The 21,924-nt window shown below is 42.6% G+C and overlaps 1 protein-coding gene, 1 long non-coding RNA gene and 1 other non-coding gene across 5 annotated transcripts in view; 1 reads left to right on the top strand and 2 right to left on the bottom strand.

The window, feature by feature from the left end:
• Positions 1–12,606, bottom strand: part of LOC144310935 (uncharacterized) — a 30,087-nt gene extending 17,481 nt beyond the window's left edge. The window contains exon 1 of one of the 3 annotated variants that reach the window (XR_013376598.1): positions 12,318–12,606. This is a non-coding gene — a long non-coding RNA (uncharacterized LOC144310935). The remainder of the gene's footprint in view (positions 1–12,317) is intronic. The other 2 variants (XR_013376597.1, XR_013376599.1) reach the window with 2 other exon arrangements.
• On the bottom strand, positions 4,027–4,155 carry LOC144311620 (small nucleolar RNA SNORA25). The gene has a single exon (XR_013377217.1). It is a non-coding gene; the product is annotated as a small nucleolar RNA SNORA25 (small nucleolar RNA).
• Positions 10,846–11,238, top strand: LOC144310934 (large ribosomal subunit protein eL37-like). The gene has a single exon (XM_077892641.1). It carries the CDS (start codon positions 10,868–10,870, stop codon positions 11,159–11,161), a length of 294 nt encoding a protein of 97 aa, XP_077748767.1. The 5' UTR covers positions 10,846–10,867; the 3' UTR covers positions 11,162–11,238.
• Positions 12,607–21,924: the final 9,318 nt, after the last annotated feature.

Below are 21,924 nucleotides of genomic sequence, written 5' to 3'. Positions count from 1 at the left end.
AGCTGTTGTCATCTTGTGGGCTTTGGGGAGCCAAGCGGGGAGTGACGTGACGGGATTAGCTTTTTAGTGTGTCAGCTTGACTCGCACCCTGCAAATTTTAAAGTTTATTTAACTTATGAAATATTTCAGAAGACTAGCCAGGAATACAATAAGCACTTACATACCCTACCACCTAGCTTGAAAAATACGAGTAAAGTTCCCGTGCCTCTTTCCTGATTCCATCTTTAACTTAGTGAGGTTTTTTTTGTTTCTTTGGGCGTTGGTTTTTGTTTTTTAAGATTTATTTATTTATTTAAGAAAGAGTGTGCGTGTGAGGAGGTGGCAAAGGGAAAGAATCTCCAGCAGACTCCCTGCTGATCATAGAGCTCGATGCAGGGCTTGATCTTACCACCCTGAGATCATGACCTGAACTGAAGCCAAGAGTCAGATCCTAAACCAACTGAGCCACTCAGGCACCTCTCGTTTTGGGTGTTTTGACAACAGTTGGGTAGGGCAAGAATGGAAGCAGGGTATACATCATTGAATATGTGGCATGTCCTCAGCATCATGCCAGCATATTGAGAGAAGCAGGCATGGCTGGGTGGAGGGGGCAGACACTTGTGTATTCTTAGAATAAGGAGATATTCCCCACTGAGACCAAGTGCGGCACGCTAGAGGGACATGTGTTTCTGGAGCTCAAATAGAGGGTGTGATGGGATATTTACACAAGATCTCCAGCCATTACCTGCTTCTTCTGATCCATGTGTAGATAAATGGTGTGGTTAAAAGAAGTCTGAACTATGTCTCTGGAAGTTTTACAGCTCTGAGACGGACTCTGAAGGGTTGGGGATACAAATAGTGTTTCATCTTTCCTTTCCTTTTCTCTTCTCTTCTTTTTAAAAATTTCATCCACTTATTAATGAGAGATCCAGAGAGAGGCAGAGACACAGGCAGAGGGAGAAGCAGGCTCCCTGCAGAGGGCCTGATGCAGGACTCGATCCCAGGACCCCAGGACCATGACCTGAGCCAAAGGCAGACACTCAACCTCTGAGCCACCCAGGTATCTTGGTGTTCCATCTTTCATTCAGTGGATGCCTGTGACTTTGGAAGAGAGAGGAAGGGATATTGGGAGTGAATAGCTGGCGATGTTGATGGTGTTGAAGAGAATTTTCTTTTCCTGGCAAGAGGCCAACACAGTGGAATATGAAGCTACTGGCAAAGGACAGGGTGCCACAAAGTTAGGGAAGAATGTGCTTGGTAGGAGATTTCTCAATGCTATCAGAGGGCACTGAAGAAAAGATTGCTATGGGACACAGATTGGACAGCTGTTGTTTCTGTCTGCTTAGCATCCATTTGCCATCTTCCTTCAAGAACCTTCTTTATCTTTGGGGAGAGACCATCCACCCTCAACTCATAGTCTATGTGGCCAAAGAGGGTCGATCTCATCCTTTGGCACCAAAAAAATGTCTACCAAAATCTCAACGACTGTTTCAGAGGTAGCCACATGACACTATCTGGACCAATGAGAGTTGTTGCTGGCAATTTGCTTAAATAATTGGGAAGGAGGTACGCTTTCTTTCTCTAGTCAAGCAGCTAAGATGGTCAATTATCTGTTTCGAGCTGCTGAATGCCACCTTGTTTAATGAGACCAAGAATGAAGCTGCACATAGCAGAAAGGTGAGCCTGATGACAGAGAGAGAGAAACTCCTGAAAACATCACAGTAGCTAGAGTTAGCCATACCTGAAGCTAACCCTACCCTTGGACTTTTCAATTATGCATGTCAATATTCCCCTCTCCCCCTCTGGTTTAGTGTAGTTTCGGTTGACTTACTACCACTGATGGTTGAAGAGAAAGTGGAAGACAGCCTTTGTAAAACGGTCCAAAAGAAGGTGATAAAGACAGTGTCATTATTCTTGGGCAAAAATAGAAAAGGCTGGACTTTATGGCCTTATATCCCTATCTCCCAATGCAAAGGGTTTAGAAAATGGATAAGGCAAGATTTTCATGTTCCTGAAAGAAGCAAAATATAATATCATAAGCATTACTGTCACTTGGAGGCGATTCATAACAAAGCTGTGCCAGTGGAAGGGTGTATGTTGCTTAAAAGACCCAAACCTAGGGTGTCTGGGTGGTGCAGTTGGTTGAATGTCCGATTCTGGGTTTCAGTTCAGTTCATGATCTCAGGGTCATGGGATCAAGCCCTACAATGGGCTCCAAGTGTGGAGTCCACTTGAGATTTTCTCTCTCCCTGTCCCTCTGCCCCTCCCTTACATGCTGTCTCTCTCCTAAAATAAATAAAATATTTTTTTTTAAAAAGATGCAAGCCTGATAGAAAGAGAAAAGTGTGTAGCATCTCCTGCAAAGAAGATATGTCCATCAGTTGGAGTATTTTGGGGTCAGGGCTGACAAGGAGAACCACAGACACAAGACCCCCACTCCACACCCACCCACCCACCCCCAGGCCAGAGGAAGCTTACAGAGGATGCTTTCCTAACACATATCACAAAGGTCACAAAACACGGTTTTCACGGGGAATTCCACTCACCCAGACATAAGCTGGAATTCTTTTGCTAAAGCTTAGAACATCTCATAAATTATCAACTTACTTTGCTAACAGTTTCTCAGAACAGAGGAGTTGGAAGGAACTATTCTTTTAAATCTTTAAAAAATAAATTTTATTTATTTATTTGAGAGAGAGCATGCATAAGAGGGGGAGGGGCAGAGGCAGAGGGAGAAGCAGACTCCCCACTGAGCAGGGAGCCCAACGTGGGCCTTGATCCCAGGACCCTGAGATTATGACCTGACCCGAAGGCAGGCGCTTAACCAACTGAGCCACCCAGATGCCCCTGTTCTCTTAAATTTTTTTAATTTTTTCATTTTCCTCCTTGAATATGAAAGGAAGACATCCCTTTTGTTGAAAATTTGATAAGGTGGTGGGTACAACAGCAGCCATTCATACATCAATTTCCCAGATACAAGTGATGGGACTTGTCTGCCAGATGCTGGCCAAATACTTTGTAAATAGACTCTTTTAATCTCCACCACAATTTTAAGAAGTACATTCCAGCCTGAGCCTCATTCCACAGATAAGGCAACAGAGGTTGAGCAAAGCTCAAATAAATTCCCGAAACCAGGTTGGTATTCTAGCCAGGATTTGAACTCAGCCATCTGGCTCCTAACCACTACATTATGTTATGCATTTCCTTCCATTTATGTAAATTCCTTATTTTATTGTATGTTTATCATTTTATGGCTTTTTAAAAAAAGATTTTATTTCTTTATTTGAGAGAGAGACAGAGAGCGAGAGAGGGAGCATGAGCAGGGGGAGGGCAGAGGGAGAGGAAGAAGCAGCCTCCTCACCAAGTAGGGAGCCCGATGTGGGACTCGATCCCAGGACACTGGGCAGATGCTTAACCAATTGAGCACTCCCAGAATACCCCTTGTGGTTTGCTTTTTCTTCTTCTTCTTTTTTTAAAATAGTTTTTTGGTTTGTTAGTTTGTTTTTTAGTAGGCTCCACAGCCAACTTGGGGCCCAAACTCATGTTCCTGAGATCAAGAGTCATATGTTCCACTGACTGAGCCAGCTAGGCGCCCCTCTTTTTCCCCTTCTACTTGATTTCATAAGACAAGATTTTTCCTATTTTGTTTAAAACTCTTAATTAAAAAAATTATTTAAATTCAAGTTAGTTAACATACAGTGTGTTACTAGTTTCAGGGGTAGATTCAGTGATTGATCAGTTACTTATAACACCCAGTGCTCGTTACATCAAGTGCCCTCCTTAATGCCTATCACCTAGTTACTCCAACCCCCAATCTTAATTTTTTTTAATTAAAAAAAGTACACACATGTAGAATAGAGAGACTAATCCAAGGCAAGCTCAAGAACCCATCACACGGCTTCAACAATTAGCAAGCAATCTTGTTTCCTCTGTCCGCTCCCTACTCCATTATCTAAAGCAAATTGCAGACAGCACTTTATTTTATCTGTAAAGACTCCAGTATGCAAGTTTAGTAATTTCTCTCTTTCTTTTTCTTTTTCTTTTTTATCTCATATCTCCTCAGGAAACCACAGCACTATTGAGTGACCATTACATCCTATAGAGAATTTCAATATTTGGTCACAGTGTTAAGAGCTCTTGGCTTCAGCCCCCCAAATTCCCCCTTTGAAATGACCTAAGTAATTTCTTAATATTATCGGAATTCAGTCTGTGCTCAAATTTTCCCCATGTGAACATTACTGTAAATGTTCTCCTTGATTTGGTTCTGAGGACACATCAGGAAGAATTGGTGGGTGGTGTGGAAAGCTTGAATCAAGTGCGAGACAGTGAACTAACAAAGATGTACCCCAAATGGAGGAAACCAGATTTCCAAAAGTTCAGTAGAAAGAAATACATCTGACTCCATCTCGTGCCTCGCTGTCCAATGTGGTAGCACTAACCACATGTGGCTGCTTGCATTTAAATTATTTAAAATATAGTTTGAAAGTCAGTCCCTCAGTTGGCACCAGCCACTTTTCCAGTGTTCAGTGGCCATGTGTGGTTGGTGGCCGCCATATTGGATAGGGCGGACAGGACATTTCCACCATTAAGGAAAGTTCCATTGGACAGCTGGTCTAGAGACAAAGAAGAAATGAATGGTACTTACAAGAGGCAAGAGACACTAAACAATTTTTTTAAAATCTGCATTTATAATCGTGGAAGGTCTTGGAAGAGGGCAGCATGCCTACATGGGGAACTTGACTGACTTAATATTCGAGAGGCAGTCGGATACATGCCTCAGGTCTCACTGCTCATTTAACAGCTTTAATTGAACAATCTCCACTTAACCTTATGCCAACAAGAGGTTTGCTTTATTTTTAAACTAACTTCCTTTTCGAAAGAAAGAAAGAAAGAAAGAAAGAAAGAAAGAAAGAAAGAAAGAAAGAAAGAAAAGAAAAACCCTATTCATGCTCAGCAGTGGAAAAACTGAAGTTAGCCCAGTCTTATAAATATCAGCTATGTCCAGCTACTTCCAGTTTAAAATAGTTTCATTTCAAGAACACATTCTGGCATATTCAGGTTGGTATTTTCTATGACAGTCCAGTTCAGAGCCCCTGCTTGAGAAGTAGAGAAGTAGAGAAGTAGAGGCTTGAGAAGTAGAGGACAGCTTTGTCCAGTGGGGCCCCTTCCCTTTGTCCTTGCAATCCCTCGTGTCTGCTTCAAGGGTCCCCTTGTGGAAAGTGAAGGAGGATCTCTCCTTTCTCTGCCAGGCTGGGCTTCTCTGTTTGATGGATCCCTCAGTGTCCAGTGGTAGCTGTGCACTAGTGGAGATCCCAGGTAGTACTCAGCTGTGATGGCATCCTCTATAGAGGCAGTGACCCTGACAGTGTGTCTATCCAACGTCCTAGGCTGGGTGGACCTTTAAAGGCAGGTAGTCAAGCTTTCAGATGCTTGGCCACTCCACCTCTCAGCAGGAGATTTCCTCCTTGGTCAGCTGGGCTGATTCCCAGGTCAGCCCACCTTTACCCAGCGTGGTGGGACCTTCCAGTATGGGTTTTCTTGTATGAAATGCCAGGGATGAGGCACCATCTTCTGTGTGCCCAGGTGTGCTACCCCACAGCTGCATACACCGGTGAGTTGCCAACTGCTAGTTAATAACCTCAAGAAAAAAAAGGGATTACATGCTCCCATTCCAGATTCTCTCTTCTATCTCATGGGCTCCTCCCTTGGAGTCCACCAATTTGAGAACACAGATCAAGAGTCCCCATATTGCATGAGGTAGGGGCAATAGTTGAAGATATAATTACTTCATAAAGAATTCTGCTCCTTCTCAAAGACATACTTCATTCTCTTTTGTCCACTCACTGCTTCTCTTCTCTATTCCTGGTGCTTGGAGCTACTGACCCAGTTTAAAAGGGTATATTAGGTATCTGTTGCTATGGATCAAATTATCCCCAAACTTAGCAGCTTAAAACAACAAATTTGGGGGCACCTGGCTAATTCAGGCAGAAGAGCATTGGACTCTTGATCTCAGGGTCTTGAGTTTGAGCCTCCCATTGAGTGCAGAGTTTACTTAAATAAATACACTTAGAAAAAATGATTACTATCTCACATAGGTTCTGAGGGTCTGGAACCCAAGTGTGGTCTAACCGGGTGGTTCTGGCTCAAGGTGTCTCACATGGTTTCAATTAGGATGTCAGCTGGAGTTGCTTCATCTGAAGGCTTGAGTGGGGCCAGAGGTGCCACTCCTAATATGGCACAATCACAAGCCCGTGGACCAGAGGCTTTAATTTCTTGCTGCATTATGAAACTGTCTTTTGTAACTTAATCTCAGAAGTGACATACAGTATCTCCTTCCATATTCTGTTAGTGTCAGACCAATCTTCATACAGCATTGGTGAGGGGGGGGACCTAAGGGTGAGAACCCCAGGAGGCAGAGATGTTGGGGGTCGATAGAGGCTGGCTGCCATGATGAGGTCTACTGATTGTGAGGATCTAGCTAGGCATCAAGCTGTCTTTTAACTTAACCTCTCAGTATCAAGCAGGTTGTTTTTACCAGGCAAGAGCTTTTCCAGGAAAGACCCAGGAATGCTCTTTGTTACAACTACCTTATACACCCTATAAAATTACGTCTTATTATTATGCAAGTAACATGTATTAAGTGCAGAAAAGGAAAACACAAAGACAAGTAAAAAAGCAGAAAAAAGTCATCTCTTAGTTCACCATTTTGAAGCAAGCTCTAACATTATGGTTTTACAGAATTTTCTATATGGATGTTTACAGAATCTTCCCTGATGGTTCATGCTTTTTAACAACCATTTTATTTTTTTTTTTAAGATTTTATTCATTTATTCATGACAGAGAGAGAGAGAGGCAGAGACACAGGCAGAGGGAGAAGCAGGCTCCCTGTGGGGTGCCTGGCGTGGGACTCGATCCCGGGTCTCCAGAATCAGGCCCTGGGCTGAAGGCGGCGCTAAACCGCTGAGCCACCAGGGCTGCCCACCATTATTATTATTATTATTTTTTTTAATATGTGCCAATAATTCTACTTCTAAGAATTTACTTAAGGAGATATTCAAGTCCATGAGCAAGGAGTTAGCTTCAATCAGTTTAACCCAATATATTTACCTGATAATCTTTTTAAAAAAAGATTTTATTTATGTATTTATTTGAGTGAGAGAAAGCAAGCAAGAACATGGGTCGGGGCAAGAGGCAGATGGAGGGGCAGATGGAGAGGGAGAGGCAAGGGAGCAGAGAGCCCAACACGGGGCTTGATCCCAGGACTCTGGGATCATGCCCTGAGCTGAAGGCAGATGCTTAACCCACTGAGCCACCCAGGTGTCCCTATTTACTGAATATTTTTAATGTTGTTTAACATTTGTTTGCATTTCAGACTTAGAAATATTTCCTTTTTAAAAAAATATTTATTTATTTGAGAGAGAGAGAGACAGAACATGAGCAGGGGGAGGAGGCAGAGGGAGAAGAAGTAGATCCCCGCTTAACAGGGAGCCCAACGCAGGGCTCGATCCCAGGACCCTGAGATCATGACCTGAGTTGAAACACCCAACCAACTGAGCCACCCGGGCACTCCCAGATTTAGGAAATATTTAGTGGTTTCTGGTTCCAGAAGTTTTTATGCTCATCTAAATTTACTTAAATTAACTTTTTGAGTGGTGAGATTTTTTTTAAGTTTCTACTTTCTTTGCATTATAATCAAAAAAGGTATAATTATGGCCTTTCAGTGCCCTTTATGGCTACGATTTTTTTTTTTTATCACTTTCTGGTTTCTTTGTTCTTTTCCTCTGAAGTCTGAAAGAATTTTTCAAATTGGTCCCTACACATGAATACTCACCTTTTATAATTTAAAAATTCTATGAAAATATTTAATGAGATAAAGCAGATGGAGTAATATTTATAACACCTTTAATTATATAACATTTTTAACATATTTATAAGTTATACAAACTGCCACCATCAGGTTAAGAAATCAAACAATAAGCAGTCTCTTCGAGGCTTCCTCCTCCCTGACCTCCCACCCCACCACTGGTAACCACTGTTCTGATGTTTGTGTTTATCATAATCTTGCAACAAATATATGAATCTGTATACAATTCATTGTCTAGTTAATGCAATTTTTCCCTTATGTAAATGCAGTCAAGTTGCATATGTTCTTCTCTGAATTTTTTCTGCTTCCTTCTTAACATTATGTCTCCGTGACATTCATCTTTGTTGATGTATGTGGCTGCAATTTGTTTCTACTGTGCCTTAATATTTCATTGTGTGAATGCACCACATTGTATCAATTCTGTCCCTGGACACTGACAAATTTCTGAATTCTTGCAATTACAAACAACACTGCAGTGAACATTCTAGTAGATGTCATCCAGTGCACATAGGCAAGGATGTCTCTAGAGCCGTCATGCCCAAACTTGGCTGCACATTACAGTCACGTGAGAATTTAAGAACTATTGATATGTGGTTTGTATCCCCAAGACATTCTGATGTAACTAGTACAATGTCTAATATGGACATCAGAATTTTATTTTATTTTAAGACTTTATTTTTAGGCAATCTCTATCCCCAATGTAGGGCTTGAACTCACAACCCCAAGATAAAGAATCTCATGCTCTACTGACTAAGCCAGCCAGACACTCCTAATTTGGACACCAGGATTTTATTTATTTATTTATTTATATTTTTAAAAAGGTTTATTTATTTATTTTAGAAAGAGAGAGTGCACGCACATGCACACAAGCAGGGGAGAGGGACAGAGGGAGAGAGAGAGAATCCTCAACCAGACTCCCCACTGAGGGTGGAGCCCAACACGGGGCTCAATCTCAGGACCCTGAGATCATGACTTGAGTTGAAAAATCGAGTGTCTCTTAACCGACTGAGCCACCAAGGCACCCCTGCTTTTTTTTATGATTTCCTTGCACTCTTCCTTTAACATTGTGTGTTTTTTTTTTTTAAGATTTTTTTTGTTTGTTTATTTATTTATTTGAGAGAGAAAGAGAGAGAGAAAAAGAAAGAAAGAGAGAAAGCATGAACAGACAAAGAGAGAGGGAGAAGCAGACTCCCTGCTTGGCAGGGATCCCAATGCAGGGCTCCATCCCAGGACTCTGAAATCATGACCTGATCTGAAGGCAGACACTTAAACCACTGACCCACCCAGGTGCCCCCTTTATCATCAGTTTAGTGTTACTTTTTTTTTTTTAGTGCTACTTTTATTTATCTTGGTCTGTTGCCTTTGCATCTATTTTTCTTCTTATGATTCTATATTTCCTGAAGGCTACATCTTCTTGTACCCGATGGTGGCTGCAGAAAAAGTTTGCCCACATCCTCCATTGATCTGGCAACAGATGGCTCCCAGTAGTTTGTTCTTCCTATAAGTCTACAATCTCACATCTGCTTTTTTTCTTCTCTCTTTTTTTCATAGGCCCCAATTGCTTTTCTTTTCTTTCAAAGTTTTTATTTATTCATGACAGAGAGAGAGAGAGAAAGAGAGAGGCAGAGACACAGGCAGAGGGAGAGGCAGGCGCCCTGCAGGGAGCCTGAAGCCGGACTCAATCCCAGGACCCCGGGATCACAACCTGAGCCAAAGGAAGATGCTCAACCACTGAGCCACGCAGGTGTCCCTTCTTCTTCTTTTTTTTTTAAATTGCAGCATTGTTGACACACAATGCTGCGTGAGTTTCAGTTATACAACACAGTGATTCAACAAGTGTATATGTTACGCCATGTTCACAAGCTACCACCTGTCACCACATGATGCTATTACAGTCTCATTGACTATATCCCTGATGTTGTATCTTTTATCCTTGTTACTTATTCATTGCATGACTGGAAGACTGGGCTTCCCAATCCCCCACACTCTCTGACAACTACCAATTTGTTCCCTGTGCTTATGGGTCTGTTTCTGCTTGGTTGTTTGTTTGTTTGATCTCTTAATTTGCTCTTGAACAAAGTATGACCTGATGTTTGTCAATGAGTAGAAGGCAAATTGCCTGTATTCTCATCAGGGCAGGATCCCATGTCCTTCCCAGTCTACAGCTGAAGCAAGGCTTTGGAAGCACAGGTCCTGGTTCACTTCCTTGATGAAAACAGGCTCTCACTTGGGACTGCACAGCTCTATGAGGCGGCACTTTCCTCTTGCTCCCGTCATAGCTTTGGGAAGAAGTCAGATTCTACTGATTCAGCCCCAAGTCTGCCTGCATTAGCGATAGGGCAGGAGAAAGGTAAAATGCCAGTGGCCTTCTCTGAAAAATATGCACTGATAATAGTGTCTGTGGATTAACTGTACAAAGGACCTGGCATAATGTCTGGCAGATGGCAACCATTTAATAAATGGTAGCTGCCATCATTATTGGTATTTTGTTAGTGTAGCATATTTTTGTGTATATTATTGACATGCAGCATTATTACTGTTCACCATACTGGAATGCAAGGTTAACAAAAGTAGAAGTATTTGTCCATTTTGTTCATTTCTTTATTCTTACCAACTAGAATGGTGCATGGCCCACGGTAGACACTCAAGAAAAATTTGTTGGATGAATGAGTTTTTGGGAATTTGGAGAAGCTGTAGTAGAACTTGCTCACCACGTGCCATTTTGAATCAGAAGTTGGTAGCGTTGTTTATAATAGTGAACTTGAATCAACCTACGTGTCAAATAGCAGGGCTTTGTTGAATGTGAACAGCACATCATATGCTGGAATGCCCTGTCCTTGTGCAAATCATATTGTGCAATCCTCTTGATGGGGGAAATATTTACTTACATTGTTGGAATGAAAAAAAGAGCATTACAAAATGTATATACAGTATGATCTCAAATATAGATGTGTGTGCAGAGAAAAACTGAAAGTAAGGTTGAAAAGCATGGTCCAGCTCTTTGGGGTCTGCCGCGGAAACAAGATGATGAAGGGGATGTCATCGTTCGGAAAGCGTCGCAATATGATGCACACGTTGTGCCGCCACTGTGGCTCTAAGGCCTACCACCTTCAGAAGTCCACCTGCGGCAAGTGTGGCTACCCTGCCAAGTGGAAGAGAAAGTATAACTGGAGTGCCAAGGCTAAAAGACGGAATACCACTGGGACTGGTCGAATGAGGCACCTAAAAATTGTATACCACAGATTCAGGCATGGATTCCGTGAAGGAACGACACCCAAGCCCAAGAGGGCAGCTGTTGCAGCATCCAGTTCATCTTAAGGATTTCAACGACTAGTCAAAATAAACGTTCTGGTTTTAAAAAGTAAAAAAAAAAAAAAAGAAAAAAAAGAAAAAAGAAAAGAAAGAAAAGAAAAAAAAGAAAAGAAAAGAAAAGCATGGTCCATTATCACTGATGATTCTTTTGCATTCAAAGCCCAAGAGGAAGGGAGGAAGGGCACCTGGCTGGCTCAGTCCATAAGAGCATGCAACTCTTGAGCTCAGGTTTGTGAAATTGAGCCCCATGTTGGGTGTAGAAATTACTTTAAAAAATTAAAATTTAAAAAGTCCAAGAAGATATGTCTGTTTGGCAGATCCCAGGTGATGTGTTCAGTCTTGCTGCAGGAGACGCTGGGAAAGTGGAGGTCAGTAATGATTAGCTCTGCTTTGTGCTAACACTTATGTGAGCATGGGGTTCTCAAGACAAACAGGTTCGGGTGCTGATCTACCAAGAGAGATTATTGGTAAAAGAAAGGAAGAAAAGTGTTAAGAGTGGGTTTGGTCAATTCAGTTCAACAACTATTTCCAGACTGAAACTATTTCCAGACTGATTAAAGATCTAAAAATTTTTTAAAGCATTTAAAGCAAAATGTGGAAGACTATCTTTTTTTTTATCATAGAGGTAATGAAGGATTTTCTATCTTTTTAAAAAGATTTTATTTATTTATTCATGAGAGACATAGAGAGAGAGGCAGAGACATAGGCAGAGGGCGAAGCAGGCTCTCTGCAGGGAGCCTGATGTGAGACTCAATCCCAGGACCCCGGGATCACACCCTGAGCCAAAGGCAGACACACAAACACTGAGCCACCCAGGCATCCCAGTAGTGAAAGATTTTCAACATCAAATATGAAGAGCATAAACTAGAACGGGAAAAAAAAAAAAACCCGCTAAATTCGATGATAGTAAATGTTAAACCTTTGTTATCAAAAAGCACCATAAGGCAAAAAGATGAGTCAAGATTGGGAGAAGACATTTGTGCCCATATAACTAACAAAAGATTAGTGTTTAGAATATTTAAAATAATTTCTACAGATGAGTAAGAAAGAGGAAAAACAATCCAATAGAAAAAAGTCCCCAGAATGTTGTTTTAGTTATTTGTTGCTACATAAATTTACCCCCAAATGGTAGTTTTAAAACAACGAAGGCTTATTGTCTTACAGAAAGTCAGGAATTCAGGGGTCTCTCAGCTGGGTAGTTCTAGAAGGCAAGATGTCTCTGAGGCTGGAGTCATCCATATTGTACTCACTTCCAAATTCATTCATGTGGCTGCTTTCATGGAGACCTCAGTTCCTTGCCATGTGGGCCTCCCCAAAGGGATCCTCACAGCATGGCAGTTGGCTTCTCCCAGATGGAGTGATCCAAGGGAAAGAGAGTAACTAAGATAGAAACTGCAGTGTCTTTTACAACTTAATCTTAAAAGTGACATAACAATGCTTTTGCCATACTCCATTAATCTCACAGACCAGCCCTGGGCACAGTTTGGGAGGAGACCACACAAGGGTGTGGACACTCGGCAGAGATTATTGGTGCCATCTTGGAGGCTGGCTTAGCACAGTTACAACATGGCTCCTAGAAGAAGAAACTCCAAACAACCAACACACTTGTGAGAAGATGCCCCGTGTCACTGATATCCAGGAGAATACAAATTAAAAGATTGAGGAACTATTTCATAATCCAAACTTTTGGCAGCTGTTAGGAGATCTGACAATTTCAAATGTTGGTGAGAATGGGGGAAGAAAGGAACTCTAGTGCTGGCAGGAATAGACATTGGAACTAACTGGTACTTGTAAAGCAGTCCAGGAACATATATTTGAAGATGCTCACACCCTATGACACAGCAATTCCCTTTCAACAAGGGATATATATATTTTTAAGGTGAGATTATGAAAGAGTTAAAATGAACCAATTAAATCTCTATGTATGGATATGGATATAGTTCAAAAACACAGTATTGATGAGTCCTGGGAAGATACAGACATGCAGTGTTACTTATGCAAATATATATGCTGAAAGTACAAAATGTAGAGGCACGGCGGTGGGGGCTTGGTAGGTTAAGCATCTGCTTTTGGCTCAGGTCATGATCTCGAGGTCCTGGGATCGAGCCCCATGTTGGGCTCCTTGCTCAGTGGGGAGCTGCTTCTCCCTCTCCTTCTGCCCCTACACTCTGCTCTTGCTGTATCATGCTTTCTCTCAAATAAATAAATAAAATCTTAAAAAATACATAAAAGTACAAAATGCAAAGGAATGACGTACTCTTCCTTTTGGAGGTGGGAAGGGGATGAGAATGGGCCTTGAATTGTGTTTGAGACATCCTATTTCCTCTAAAAAACCAACCAACAAACCAACCAAAAATCTTTGAGACAAATATGACTAACCACTAACAACTGTTTTGTCTTAGTAGTGGGTACATGGATGCAAGCATGATCTTAGAAGTACTCCACAACTGACAGCCCCTGGGTATCGACCACTCAGAACAGACACAGAGTGTAGGCCTGGAGTCCCATCCCAAGGTCCCAGCCTTTGCATCAGCTGCTGGACTGTTGGTTGGTCCTTGAGAAAGACCTGATGACATGTAAATTCCCACCAGAGCTGCTAGGTAGGTTCCTAGATAAGTACTTCTCAGGGTGAAGGCATACCTAGTAGATCACCAGGGAACCCACTTCTTGGCTGTCTTCTCTTCAACGGTTTCATCTGTGACTTGGATGAGAACAGCAGAGACAGAGTCAGATTTGCAGGTGATGCAAAATCAGAATGGATGAGCATATGTGACTGAACCTCAAAACTCTTCAACCTCATACTTGACTCTTAAGAGGTGAGATAGAATCTTTAATGTAGTTATCATCTCAACAGGAGAGAAAGAGACACTAGAGCCAATTAAATAAAATTAAAGAGGTATAAATACAGTATCTCATTTGGTTTAAAATCAACGACTACTTATAGACACCTGGCTTGGCAGGCTATCATGTGAAAAATCCAGGAGTCTTAAAGCCTTTTTTAAAAGTCTTAAATCCAGGAAAGGCAGTTATGGGATGGAGTGACTCCATGTTTTCTTTGCATGGGAGTGGTTTTCCTCCCACAAAGCAGGAAAAAATCTTTTATCATGGGAGTATAAACCTAGGAAGTATAGGTTTCTTTAAAAGCCTTACAAGAAAACACGTATTTTAAAAAATATTTTATTTATTTATTCCTGAGAGGCACAGAGAGAGAGAGGCAGAGACACAGGCAGAGGGAGAAGCAGGCTCCCTGAGGGGAAACCGATGCGGAACTCGATCCCAGGATCCTGGGATCACGCCCTGAACCAAAGGCAGACGCTCAACCACTGAGGCACCCAGGTGTCCTAAAAATATATCTTTCGAACTAGCAATTCAAACTCTGGAATTTTTAAAAAATATTTTATTTATTTGTTTGTTTACTTGAAAGAGAGAGAGCATGTGCACAAGGAGGGTGGGGGAGAGGGAGAGGGAGAGAATCCCAAGCCAACTTTGAGCCTGATGCGGGGCTTGATCCCAAGACCCTGAGATCATGATTTGTGCCAAAACCAATAGTGGGATGCTTAACCAACTGAGCCACCCAGGTGTCCTCCAACTTCTTGGAATTTTTAAGAAATCATCAGTTATGCTAAGTTAGACAGAGAAATGCAAATACTGTATGATATGGCTTATATGCAGAATCTAAAAAAGCCAAGCTCAGAGTGGTGGTTAGCAGGCCCTACAGAGTCGGGGAAATGAAGAGATAGTGGCCAAAGGGTGCAAATTTCTGATCATAGGATTAACAAGTTCTGGAGAGGCAATGTGAAAAAAAAAAAGTGGTCATTTATGTAATTAGGGAAGAGACTAGAAGAAACAATGATCCTATTATAACTTTCATGTTCCCCTGGTGGGGGTCACATTTTAAGGGTTCAGAGGAGTGGTTACCGGGACATTGACAAAATTGGAAATTATGTTCAACAACTAATTGGTGAGAGACCGGGGGCTGTTTATCCCAGTAAATCAACAAATAAGGGAAAGTGTCTTGTCCTCAAACAATTGAATATCCATCATAGTCAGGACATTGGCTCAATGTTGCTCCAGGAAACAGGAAAGATTTGCCTCAGAAAACAGTAAAAGGGTAGAAGTTACAAGGAGCAGAGAGCTGAGCTTGCTCTAGGGAGCAACTTTCTAACAACGAGGGATTGTTACTATGGCCATAATGAGTTGAATCCATCAGGGTTCCTTGTTTGCCAACAATAGAAACAGACTCCAGTTAACCTATGCAAGAAAAAAACAATTATTGGATGATTTGAAGTGTCTCATAGCAAAGAGCCTGGGGAAACAGCCTTAGAAAAATGAAAGAATATTCTATCTGAGTCATACGTAGGGTGTTATGCGGAAACCGGTGGTAATTTTCATCCAAGAATATTAAGGATGTACCTCTGAAAACTCTCTGGTGTCCTCTTCACTATCTGATACAGTTCCACTATCCATGAATTAAATGAAGCTTTTCTGGGAGCGCCTGGGGAGCTCAGTCCGTTGAGCATCTGCCTTAGGCTCAGGTCATGATCTTAGGGTCCTGGGATCAAGCCCCACGTCAGGCTCCCTGCTCAGTGGGGGAGTCTCCTTCTCCATCTCCCTCTGCCCCTCCTCATGTGTGCTGTCTCTCTCACTCACTCTCTCAAATAAATAAATAAAATCTTAAAAAAAATAAATAAATCTTTGGTGAATCCAACCTTTTGTTATACTCTGCATCTTCTGGATATTTGATTAGGTCCAACGGGTTTTGAAATCCGAAAGCCACTTTTCATGTAAATGGGTACTTCTGTTTCTCCTTTCCCAAGGTTCTGCTTCTAAGTATTCACAGATGTCCCCTAGCATCATGTTTTGGGGTTTGGTGAACAAGTTCATGTTTGCCCTCAAAACTCCTTTCTTTTTTTCTTTTATTTTTTTAAGATTTTATTTATTTATTCATGAGAGACACATACAGAGAGGCAGAGACACAGGCAGAGGGAGAAGCAGGCTCCCTGTGGGGAGGCTGATGTGGGACTCAATCCTAGGACCCCGGGATCACGCCCTGAGCCCAAGGCAGATGCCCAACCACTGAGCAACCGAGGTACCCCTCAAAACTCCTTTCATTCTGAAAATTGCGAAATTTCCCCAAACCCCAGGTTCTTGAGCCTGTGGAATGATCTTTCCTAGGAAAGGCAGTTATGGGATGGAGTGACTCCATGTTTTCTTTGCATGGGAGTGGTTTTCCTCCCACACATCAGAGCATCATGTAGCTAGAACAAAACTTGAGTGGAAGGCAAGACATGGAGAATAAGGAACCAGAGGGAGAAAGGAATCAATTCACAATTCCTACACCATACCAGGCATCTCCTGGGCACTTGTGTAGGCAGGATCCCTAGCATAAGCACAGACATTGACTGAATCAGATTAAAGCAGGAAAAAAACACATAATTTTGAGGCTCTTGGGTAGTGTACAGAATTGTCAGAAAGATTAGATAACCAGACAGAGCCAATAGGCAGAAGTAAAATGGGGCTTCGCAGTCAGAGAATAGCAAAAAGCTTGCCACAGAACTGGTTCAGTTAAAGAAAAGAAAAGAAAAAAATAAAGGTGCTGGCCGCCAGGGCACTCCTGTGCCAGCACCTTTAAGCTCTAGAGGCCAGAGCTCACACTGCTGACTCTTCTGGCCTGGACACTGGACACCAAGTTTGACATCACCATCACTTGTATGTGGCCATCACTCCCAGCCCCACCCCAGGCCTCTCTCCTAGTTTTAATTCCCCTCTGCACTCTCATTTAAAGCTAGGAACATGAGCAGGATGGCTGGGTGGCTCAGTGGTTGAGCATCTGCCTTTGGCTCAGGGTGTGATCCCAGGGTCCTGAGATCGAGTTCCACATTGGGCTCCCCATAGGGAGCCTGCCTCTCCTTCTGCCTGTGTCTCTGCCTCGCTCTCTGTGGCTTTCATGAATAAATAAATAAAATATTTTTAAAAATTAAAAAATAAAAATTTATCAATCAATCAATCAATCAATCAATAGACCTAGGAGCGTGAGCATCTGATTGGCGGGGTGGAGGTCAATCCACCAATGTCCACGTTAGCACTTGACATATTTTTCCAATCCAATTGTCTTAGGTACCCCATGAGTGGGTATTTCCTGCATCTTTTCAATGGCTGAATGGAGGTTCAGATAGGAACAGAGTTGAACTGAGATCAGGCAGTGAGTGAGTGACCTAACAAGGGCTAGAACCCTGACCTCCTCCCTTTTCTATTATACCACAATGTCTCTTACCCACCGGGCACTAAATTGAGCCCTGGACACAGCAATTCTACAAACTAGGCATTATTATAGCCATTTCACAAATCGGGAGATGGAAGGTTACTCAAGGTTCTCCATTCATAACTGACGGGGACTGAGATCGAGTTGTTGAAGGCAAGACATGTAGAATAAGGAGCCAAAGTCAAAGTCAATCCTTGGCCACTACTCTGTATTGACTCTTGGAGAAAGAAAAGTTGCATGAGTCTTCTCTTTCTTATGCTTTTATTTTTTGTCAGGCAGGTCTGGGGGTCATATCAAGTAAGCCCCTCTTGCCCAGACATCCATCTCACCCAGTAGTGCCCTCACCCCTCCGTCACCTAAGATTGGAAGCCCAGAGCATTCTCAACTCCTGGCTTCTCACTTCACATATGATGAGTTGCCAACTTCTTTTTCACACGTAAGGGTGTCTTCAATTTCTCCTCCTGCTTTGGGCTCATGGCCACATCTCCAATCCAGGTCTGATGACTTTATGCCAGTAATCTTTTTTTTTTTTTTTTTTTTTTTGAGAGAGAGTGAGAGTATGAGCAATGGGGGAAGGGCAGGTGGAGAGAGAGAGAGAGTTGGAGAGAGAGCTTAAGCAGTTTCCATGCTCAGTGCAAAGCCTGATGTGGGGCTCAATCTCATGACCCTGATATGACCTGAGCCAACATCAAGAGTCAGAGGCTTACCCAACTGAGCCACCCAGGCGCCCCTATGCCAGTAATCTTGCACTGTCTTCCCACTTGGTTTCCTTGTCTTCACAGTCTTCCTGGAGCCCATCTGCATGCTGGCAGCCGAGGTCTTCATGGTGGGCATCATGGTTGACTCTCCACTATCATTCATCTCAGGTGGTCCAAGCCAGCCCTGGCAAATGCCTCTATCTTCTGAAGGGGCCACATGACCCAATGAGACCTGGGGAGGGGTATCTGCTGGGGGGATGCTTCAGGATTTGGTTGTGCCTGAATGTGACACTGACCATTTTACATTTTTCAAATGCAAGACTAAAGTGATAACTAGTGTTTGCACAGTGGAGATGCAGAAATATCAGGGGTCTTTGGGGGATTGATTACTCTATGCCTGTAGCCTGCCTACCCCTGAATTTTGGATTAGGTGAGATAATGAATGTCCTTATTGTTTATGCTGGGTTTAGTTGGGTTATTTGCACCAGAAAGCATGCCACTGACAGTCACTTAGTTAATATGAATCTAGTGGTTCCCCTCCTCTGTGGCTTTGCCTCGCCTTTGGAATCAGGGCCACACTCTTTACCGTGACTTGTGAAGCCCCTGGTGGGCTCATGACCCACGCATCAGTCCCTGGGCCTTAGAACCTCCTAACCACTTTCCCTAGGCCCTCAGCTTGTGATTACACAATCCTGCCTCCTCGTCCCTTAAAACATCCTGCACATCTATGCTGTTTCTCCTTTAGAATGTTCTTTTTTGCTTTCTCCATCTACCAAACTTCTTTTCATCTTCCAGGATCAGCTCAAGTGATGACTGCTCTTTGAAGTGTTTCCCTAATCCCTAGGCAGAATTAAGGAATCGCTTAAGTATCTCTGAGCACTTTGTGTCTGTGTTCTGGTGCTTTCTGCCTCCTTACTGCACAATCACAGGCACTTATATTCCTGCTCCTCTGCTGAACCATGGGCTTCTTAAAGACAAGGGCTACATTTCATCCACCTTGTAGCTCCAGTATCTTGCGCAGGTGATGATTCTGTGTGTACTCGTGAAATTTTGTTTCAAAGATTTATTTACTTATTTGAGAGAGTGAGATTGCACGTGCATGAGGGGCATAGGGGTGGAGGTGGGGGTGAGCAGAGATTGCAAGCAAGTGGAGGGAGGGGCAGAGGCAGAGGGAGAGAAGCAGATTCCCCACTGAACATGGAACCTGACATGGGGCTCCATCTCATAACCCTGAGATCATGACCTGAGCCCAAATCACCCCACCCATGTGCCCCTGTACTAATGACATTTTTATTGAAAAATCCTTGTTCATTCAGATTGTAGATAACTTGGCATATGGCTATTAATCATTTATTTTTATTAAAAATTGAGCAATACGATCAATAATAATGTCTTGAGGACTTTGCAGCTTAAGATACTTTTTTATATTTTAAGACTTTATTTATTTATTCATGAGAGACACACAGAGGGAGAAGCAGGCTCCCTGCGGAGCGCCTGACTCAGGACTCAATTCCAGGACCCCAGGATCACCATCTGAGCCAAAGATGCTCAACCACTGAGCCACTCAGGAGCCCCTAAGATGCTTTTTAATATACATTACCTCAATCCCCACATATTGGTACAACACCAATAGTATCCTCACTTCGCAGATGAGGAAAGGGCACTCCCAATCAAAGTATATTTGTTGAGTCCTAATGATTTGCATAAAATGTTATGTAAGAGATAAGCTGTGGAGGGAGGTCACAAAAGGGTAAAGACCATAGTCTCTCTCTTCACAGAGCTTGCAATTTACTTGGGGAGATAAGAAATAGTGCAGAATATTTCAATCGTGAGAGACAAGAACAATGCAGCACAACAATGAAGAGATGTTGAAAGCAGTGATATATTCCATAAAAAAGAAGGATACAAAACATAAGTACCATAAAATTAAGATGGAAGATAACACTGTGGGCTTGCAGTAGAGGTCTGTGAACGATCTTCCAAAGAAGAATTGAACCAGGGACACCTGGCCAGCTCAGTCGGTAGAGCACGGGACACTTCATCTTGGGGTCATGAGTTTGAGCCTCACATTGGAGACAGAGATTACTTAAAAGAAAAAAAAATTGAACCTAGATTTTAAGCACCAGTGGGATTTCACAAAATGGAAAAGGGAGAAAGGTATTCTCTGTGAAAAGTGAAGGCTTACCACTGTGCAAGGAAGAGAAGATAATGGAAGCCTCAAGAAATGAATTAGAGTTTGGATGGATGATGGATGGATGGGTGGATGGATGGACAAATGGATGGATGGATGAATGTTTAGATGATAGATAAAACAGGTGGGGGTGGGTAGATAAACGAATAGAGAATAAATAAATCCACACTTCTTTGAAGCTGGGCTCATTTTACTGAGACTGTCTCCCAACACAGAAGCATGATGATGGGTTGTATTCTTTCTGTAGAGCAACTTGGCTTTATTTGTCCAGCCAAAAGGACTTGCGAGTATCCAAAATCACACTGAATTAAGACACTTGAATATGGTCAGAACTACAAGGACATGCCTGGGCTTAGGATGTAATCAGGTCAATGTGGCCTTTTAATGTTATGTGTGGGTGTGTTTTCTCACAAACACATGTGCAGAGACACGCACATAATTTTGGGGTTTTTCTTTTCCTTTTTACTGTGTCATGCCAAACTTTTGTTTTGACTGGATTATCACTTTCCAATTTCCCATGGGTGGGAGGCCAAAGCTCCATGAGTTGGCATAAATGAAATACTTGGACCCATAATAATAATGGAAGTAAGTGTTTACTTAACTTGGGTAAAGGATACAATTCAGCTGGTTGGGTGAAAAGAATATTCCTGATGGGAAAGTGGTTTTGGCTCTTTGGTCCCATCCTTATTCCTGACAAAATCATGTCCTAGATTGCTGGGTTTGTGTGATCTGCATGAGGTGGGAGTTGTGTCCTCCTCTGGCTTTTCATCCCTAACAACGGATAAAGCCATGTTATTAGCAGGAAAAGTCTTTTATTTTTGCCTCCTCCACAGTGGAACCCATCATCTTCATTCCTGGGACTGACTTTCTGCTTGGGCCACAGAATTGGGGGCCATGCATCAGAACATTCCACCAGCACAGGGGCTTTCCAGTCTAGGGTTTTTCCTATGGCGGACCTACCTCTGTCTAACCCAGTATTTGAACTCAGCTTAAAATGTGCCATTTTTCTGGGGTGCCTGGTTGGCTCAGTCAGTTGAGCAGCTGACTCTTGATTTTGGTTCAGGTCAAGATCTCAGCATCCTGGGGTTGAGACCTGTGTCTGGCTCTCTGCTCAGCGGAGAGTCTACTTGTCCCTCCCCCCTTTCTCCTGCTCATGCTCTCTCTCTCTCTCTCTCTAAAATAAATAATTAAAATCTTTTTTTAAAATGTGCCTTTTTTTTCTCCATTTTCAAAAATGTCCCAGCCTAAAGTGTCTTGAGTAACCTTCAGTCCAAGTTCTTGTGGTTTCTCTGTGCAGGTTTTTCTGGCAGACACTGTTGTTTACCTACACGAGGCATTCCTGGTGCCCTTCTTCCTCTTGCTGCCTCCAACTACGAAAGCTGGGAATCCAAATACAGAATTTCCCCCATCTTCCTTGAGTTAGGTGTGGCCATGTGATCTGGTTTGGGTTGAAGATCAGAAAAGGGTATCCTCTTGGGACTTCTGAGAAAATTTGTCTTCCTGATATAAGGAACAAGTCGAGAGCTCACTGTTCTTGTCTTTTCCTCCTTTATCCATATTGGATGCAGAAGTGAGATCTGGAGCTAAGACAGCCATCCCAGGATCATGATGCTGCAAG

The sequence above is a fragment of the Canis aureus genome, chromosome 3 (genome assembly GCF_053574225.1).
Source record: "Canis aureus isolate CA01 chromosome 3, VMU_Caureus_v.1.0, whole genome shotgun sequence".
Classification (NCBI taxonomy): Eukaryota; Metazoa; Chordata; class Mammalia; order Carnivora; family Canidae; genus Canis; species Canis aureus.
The sequence above is the reverse complement of the archived record's forward strand: the minus strand, read 5'-3'. Positions and strand labels throughout refer to the sequence as shown.